The sequence below is a fragment of the Lytechinus variegatus genome, chromosome 8, assembly GCF_018143015.1.
Source record: "Lytechinus variegatus isolate NC3 chromosome 8, Lvar_3.0, whole genome shotgun sequence".
NCBI lineage: Eukaryota > Metazoa > Echinodermata > Echinoidea > Temnopleuroida > Toxopneustidae > Lytechinus > Lytechinus variegatus.
This window is the reverse complement of record NC_054747.1, coordinates 27,259,903-27,266,947: the sequence shown is the minus strand read 5'-3', so window position 1 is coordinate 27,266,947 and position 7,045 is coordinate 27,259,903. Positions and strand designations below refer to the sequence as shown.

General features: G+C 35.4%; 1 protein-coding gene across 1 annotated transcript; it reads right to left on the bottom strand.

Annotated features, from left to right (window-relative positions):
• Nucleotides 1-1,390: 1,390 nt before the first annotated feature.
• On the bottom strand, nucleotides 1,391-4,686 carry LOC121420790 (synaptogenesis protein syg-2-like). Its single transcript, XM_041615427.1, has 5 exons — nucleotides 4,359-4,686; nucleotides 3,677-4,003; nucleotides 2,691-3,029; nucleotides 2,131-2,439; nucleotides 1,391-1,607 (listed from the first exon to the last, which is right to left on the bottom strand). The coding sequence occupies exons 1-5, from the start codon at nucleotides 4,489-4,491 to the stop codon at nucleotides 1,444-1,446; spliced, it is 1,272 nt and encodes a 423-aa protein (XP_041471361.1). The 5' UTR covers nucleotides 4,492-4,686; the 3' UTR covers nucleotides 1,391-1,443.
• Between the last annotated feature and the right edge of the window lie 2,359 nt (nucleotides 4,687-7,045).

Genomic DNA, 7,045 nt, shown 5'->3' with positions numbered 1-7,045 from the left:
ATAATGCATTTTCTATTAAAACATCGATTATTAGAAGGTTGCAGGGGTTGCCACTATAAGCTGAGCTTGACTGCGTGGCAACCCCAGAAAACGATTTTGCCACTGATTCTATTGTATTTACTATTGTATTTATTCTATTGTATTTACTTTACTTTTTACTACAAAAAAATAATAATAATGCATTTTCTATTAAAACATCGATTATTAGAAGGTTGCAGGGGTTGCCACTATAAGCTGAGCTTGACTGCGTGGCAACCCCAGAAAACGATTTTGCCACTGATTATATTGTATTTACTCTACTTTTAATTATATCTATTATTATGCTGGTGTCATATGTTGTTGTTTTCTGGTTTTTATAGTTGCTTTCTCTGTATGTTGTATGCAATGCTTTAATCTTTTTTACATTGTATATTATTGTAATATGTTTGTATTTTAACAGGGCTCTCTTGTGAAGCAATTTTTTACTGAAGAGACTACCCTGGGTAAATAATACTTACTAACTAAATAATCTTCGCGGGCACTGTATTTCCACCCATGCACTCAGTAATGTGCATGGTTTGTATTGTTGCACAGAGCATCAAATATTTGCATATCCTAATATCGCTGATGCAATCTAACTCTTCCAAGAAAAAACAGGAACAAAGAAAAAAAACACCGATTCGCTTATTTCAGATCTACCGTAGATCAGCTGTGTATGTAGACTGCGTTCAAGAGAGTAGCATACTGCACTACATGTTCAGAAATAAGTGATGTCTGTTTAGAGGCCAGTAGCTCATTAATTGATATTAAATATATTCATATTCTTTTTGAATGACGCGGAAGACACATTTTCAATACTTTGAAAAACCTGTAAGTTGCACCTTACCTTCACCTAGTTAAAAAAATATGGCATGTTTACGCGACAAATTTTGTTTTAAGTTTTAAGGATTAGAAGCTTGACGTTGAGTGATATTTTGAAAATAATGTTTTGTTATCTGTCGTAATATCATGGCAAATCAAGAAGCAAATAATGTGACGTTTTGGCAGTAATCGGCATATACTCACAAGACTGACGACTTGCTTATCTTATTTACATTGCATCATCCTTTCCGAAAATCATCTTCTTTATAATTAGAGTAACGGGCCTTTTTTGTGAACAGCGATGTCATTGATTTTAATCATGCACTATAATATAAACATATATCAATATAAGTATTTATAATTTTGTCGTATTCACGATCTGACAATTAGTTCAGAATAATTATAATTTATTAAATACATTTTAATATGATGTGATCTATGAAATTAAAAGAATACAGATTGAACTATTTTCACATAAAACTGTTTCTCTTGTTCGTTGATAGATTTACTTTATTCCAGAAAAAAAACAGGATTGGGTCATCATTCCAACAACTCAAAAGGATCAACCAACAGTTTTACACGTCAACAGTAAATTAGAATCCTCTATTGGATCTGATGAAGGGCGCTGTTGTTGAGTTCAGTACCATTCGAGAACCAAGTTATTGAGGCTATTGGTCTACTATCTGATCTACATGTGAAAATGACATCGACGCTGTCTAGAATATTGAATACTCGACGAATAGAGTAGTCCACAATGACAGGGGAATCTACAAAATAAAAAAAATAAATGCGATTTGTTCGATGCGAGACCGCATGGTCATCATGGCCAGTCAAAAATGATATTTGGAAATAATCTTTCGGATACCACATTTAAAGAAAATATACATTTTCCAAATGTTACCACTAATTAAGATGTATGAATAAATACAACATGATAATTAATGTCATCTTTTTCAGACAATGAGGCCGTTAGGTTTGTTGCTAGATTCAAAAGGGGTTTAGCTTAATAGCTTATTCAACACTTCGATGTAAGGAATAATTGAATAGATCTGAATATTTGAAAAGTCTTAATATATTTGAATTGAATAATTAGGATGTATGTGTAAAGGAAATCATTGTTTACAATGAATGTGAACGTTGAAATCTAATATATCCTGATTGTAAGATCTGATAACGAGGCAAGAATTTAATGTTCTCATTGAAAAAAATGCGAAAGCAAATGTAAATGATAATTACAAATCCGGAAACAATCTTAAAATGAATGGGTCAAGTTTTACGAAGGGTTCTTACAAAGAACATGAAGAACTTTATTAACATTCTGAGGCTTTATAGATACATCGTTCGGTTGAGAAACCAGACAGACTATAGATCTCCCATGATCATCTTTCGTCGGGGCGAGTGTAAGAACACTTCTGGCATCAAATCGATTATAAGTATTCAAGGAGGACTGTCTTTTAGAGGTGCTGGTGACGTTCTTTGATCCAAGATACCACTGGAAGGTTGGTTCTGGGTAACCATTGTTTGCTGTACAAGTTACATTAGATGACACACCATCCTGTAAGTTTTGTGTTCCCTCGAGTATAGGAGGATCAGATGGTCCTGGGGAATTGTTAAGATAAAATACGTTCGCTGAAATGATTGGTTAGGAATGCTTGCAGTTCAATCTCTACTTTCCAAAAATTAACAATTATTATCTGGATAAAAAGTGATACCTCTATGTTGCAGATGTATCATAACGTCTTGCAACTGCTACCAAATTATCAAAGGTAATATTGTCACATGCTTTTCGTGCTGACTAATAACAGATTAATAAAATATGTGAATTGCTTAAGAAATTTACGGATACCTACCATTGACCATGACCATTAACTCTGTATGGCGTTTGTTCATACCGGCATTAGCCACACACCGAAGATATTGATGGTGGTGACTCCTTTTTGGATTCAGCTGAAGCAAAGACTCTGTGTCACGCAAACATTGGTCATCCTGATTTGTTTTCGACGTAGAAGTCGTCCTACCGGGATCTTCATCCAACCCAACAGACCATGATATAACTGCTGTCGGTCGAGATCCTACACTTGTGCAGATGAATGATGTCACTGTGTCTTCAGAGATAGTCACGCTTCTTGTTCCAGTCGTGGAGATCGTAATATCATTAGAAGATGTTAGGAACAGATCAGTAGGGGAAACTAGAAATGGTAGAAGAAAGGAAAATAGTTTTAACCCACTTAAAATCGCACACCGCAGGGCTGAATTTCATTACTATATTTTCCCCTAAATTTTAGGCATGTGTATTGAAAACGTTAATCTGATTTCCTTGTTCCTTTGTTATACTTAAATAATTCCTTTAGATTCAAACGATTGCTGTACTGCTTTGTTATATCTTAATTTATGCTGAATTCTTTTTGCATGTATGTCAAAACAGTGTGGAATGGAAAGACATCCATATACAACATGGGCATTTTACGTTTTGTTTTGCTGTACAAGATTAACTCTTGTGGTAATACAGGGACACAAAGAAAAGATGCAATTTCTACTTCTGGAAAAATTAAGGTGTTTTACATGTTAGTTTGGCTGTACAAAGAGTGAAGTTCAGTGAAAGACTATCGTGCATTTCTAACATTAAGGCAGTTATCAGTCATTTGAACAGGATAAATGTTTCATATGTAGTTAAACAGTCCGGTTTTACATGTTATATCCACAATGTCACTACATGGTGATCGCAAAAGTGGATAACGTGCGTGTGTGCGTGTGTAAGTGAGAGGGGGTATGGGTGTGAGTGCATGAGTGTGCGTGTGTGACCGAGAGAAGGCCCATGAACTGTAATCGTACTAACCTTGTACTTCTACATTAATAGTTGAACTGATATTGCCATTTAGCTCCCGATGTAATGCAACACAAGTTAAAAGCTTTCCATCATCATGTCTATACGGGGTTATATAAATGCTTCTACGAGAAGTGTAAGCATCACCCTCAACAGTGTCGCATTGATCCTCTACTCCAATCGCTACTCCTCCAGGATTATGCCACTTGAGTTCTGGAGGTGGTCTAGCACCTTGGACTGCACATGTTAGGTTGTGGATTTGGCCAATGGTAAGGGTAACTGATTCTCCATCAGTGTAGTCAGAACGGTTGTCTGTAATCAACACCGAACTTGCTGTGACTGAATATTAAAGAGAATAGTCATAGAAATGTTTATATGTACAAATTAGCGTTCATTGCCAAATTAAGTGTCACTTAATCGGAATTTTCGTGTATTTTTTTTCTTTAAATTATTTTCAGTTGTGTTTCAAACTCTACATGCAATGATATGCGAGACTCGAAGAGCGTAATAAAGATTCCATCTTCGACATCATAATCGTGATAATTTATTCTGAATATTGCGATGGTTTGTGGAATATTGAGTTGGTCTATTTCTTTGATCTATACTGGTAAACCTGATATTTCGTTAAAACTATTATGCACTTTCAGGAAATCGGAAAATCAAATCAAGTACAAATATGTTGCACAATATTTACCTAGTGGCAGTACGTTCAGTTCAATTAAACTTGAAAATGTATCAAAATACGTGGCAACCAAGCAACGATATCTGCCGCTGTCACCTACTCCTAGATGACGTATTGTCAGATTTCCGCTTGAAGAATCAGACATCAAACTGTACTTGGACTCATCTGAAATGTCTTTCTCGTGTGTAGGTTCTGTTCCTTCACCGTTATCGCTGGTTGTGATCAGTCTATTGTTATCCACGTGCACCCAAGACAACGTGCGATGTCTGGATGGAGGTGTGAAGGCGCAAACAAGGGTTACATTCTCACCAATAACCTGGAGAATATCCGAGTTCTGCAGAAAGGTAGACACATTCACGCCATATGCCTTAGAAACGGTGAATATGATGAAGACCATTATATGAACGGAAAAATTCATTCTGCTTCCCGTATATCGAGTCCAGATGTTTTATTAATTAATGTATCTAAACAGTATACCACCTTTTGAGCTATCCCAAGATATGAAATGAGCAGGAAGAGGTGTTTGCTTTCGATGAACTATAGACTGCCAAGCTTTGGATTGACCCTTTCCAGTCACAGTGAAAATGAAAGCAATTAAGCTTCATGTAAAAGACGAAAAAATAATTGATTACTCTTGCAATGATTGAATTTCTATTCAAGGATATTGTTTGTAAAGGTGCTCTAATCGGCAAATGCAATACAGCAGGAATTTTAGGAAGTTCGATACAATAACAGCCCTTGTGTCTATCTTTTAAATGTTTGGTTTATATCTAACATGATTATATCTACAGGCCTATAATTACTTTAATTATGAAATTAACTTGATGATTAACATTCTATTATACTTTCACCGAATGTTCCATCTTATTTGGTAATATAACTACATAACTGTAACATTATGTTAATCTGCCCTGCTTGCGTCAGTAATGTGACCATGTCCTGGGCTCTCTTTTATTCTGTAAATGCATATGTACTGTTGTCATTCTTACACTGTTCCTATATTGCTTTTCGCACAATAAAGTGATGCAAAACAATCATTTACCTTTCTCGTGTACAATGAATCGATTTTGTACTCGACAACATTAAAGAAATGATAAGAATTCAGAATGATTTTAATTTGAAAGAAACGTGTGAAATAACAATTGAAATGCATTAAAAAGCTATTACAAATGATCCAATCAAATATTATTTTCGTCATTAACCGGTTTTAATACATGTTGCCAGGCAACGAAGAGGGTTGAAATTTTCGTCTGACTTCGGTCTACGAAGGGCCATGTTTGATTTGGGGTGGCTGAAATTTGAGATAAAATGGGGAGGATTGTATCGTCACTGTGACAAGTTACAAAACATAGAGGCCCAAAAAAGAAATATGGGGACCAAAGTCAAATATAGTTTGTTTTCGAGGGATGTCAAAATAAAGAAAAATACTTGCCAAATTCTGAATAAAATAGAAATGAGAGTCGCATATTTTTGGCAAATATATATGACATTCCATTTCACTATTCATTACTAAAGCAGTAGTTACCGATACTTACATGTCATATTTAAAATCACGCTTGCATTTACTAGGGGTTTCAAGGGTGCTGTAGTTTGAACTGCCTGGCAGAGAAGACGTTTTCCATGGTCAAACCTACTTGGTATGAAGATCAGAGTGCTTTTAGCATCATATCGATCAGCGCTGTTGATGGACGTTTTAAAGGTTGAATTGTCTGTGACGTTTCTTGATCCGATGAACCAATGGATGAGAGGAACAGGGTATACATTGAAAGCTATGGAGGTTATGTTGGTGTTTATACCGTCTTTGAGATCCTCTGGGATCACCATTTTAACATCTTCCAGTGGACCTTTGGGAAAGCAAAGTAAATAGTGAAATACAAGATAGCTAATATTTGACGTATAATATATTTGGTTACCGATGAACATACCCTTAACAGACGATGTTAATAATAATGAGAATACAAAACGTACGAACGCTTTCACTCAAATGGAAAAGCCAACATTGCTAGTGAAATTTCCAGCACAAGGTGCTAACAATCCATTAGTTTCTACGAAATTTACATGGGGTATTTGATATGGATATCAATGGCGTGTTTTGGTTTATTTATTATAAAGAATACATTTCCAATGCAGGGGCGGAAATCTATCCCAAAAGGTAGGGGGGGGGGGGATAAATTTGACAATAAAAAAAGTTCATCATCCCTAAAGTAGGGTCATCTCGTCCTAAAATACATGCTTTATTTCGAATTTGAATGATGAATTTTTACCATCATAAAAGACCAGAAATAGTAGGGGAAACTATTACTTTGAGTCGGGAGACACGTCCTCCATGTCCCCCTGGGATTTCCGCCCATGTCCAATGGAAGAACATATTTGCCTACTACAAAACATTATCTCTCTTTTAATTCCAGGTATGAGTTAAAATAAAAAAAAGGGTACAATGTACATTCCTTTAAACAAAGTTTCTTCAATTTTGTTGTCATTACTATTGACTCTCGATGTATTTTTTAAAATCTTTTTAAATTTTAAATGTGTTCCACTGTTATAAATTTGCTTTATCAAATTCTCCCAAAGATGGCACCACAGATCATCTAAGTATCCACTTCACCCTGGTCCTTTTAGGTTTATTTCGAGTCTCATATGGCCCTTCAAAGAAAAATGTTTGAAACCCCTTAAATAGATGATCCAAGATATTTCGCAAC

Coding starts and splice junctions, on each gene's coding strand:
- LOC121420790 (XM_041615427.1), bottom strand. CDS start 4,491: ATGTCTGATTCTTCAAGCGGAAATCTGACAATACGTCATCTAGGAGTA. Junction 4,004..4,358: donor ACTGAACGTACTGCCACTAG/GTAAATATTGTG, acceptor TTTAATATTCAG/TCACAGCAAGTTCGGTGTTG. Junction 2,440..2,690: donor GTTAATGGTCATGGTCAATG/GTAGGTATCCGT, acceptor ACAATTCCCCAG/GACCATCTGATCCTCCTATA.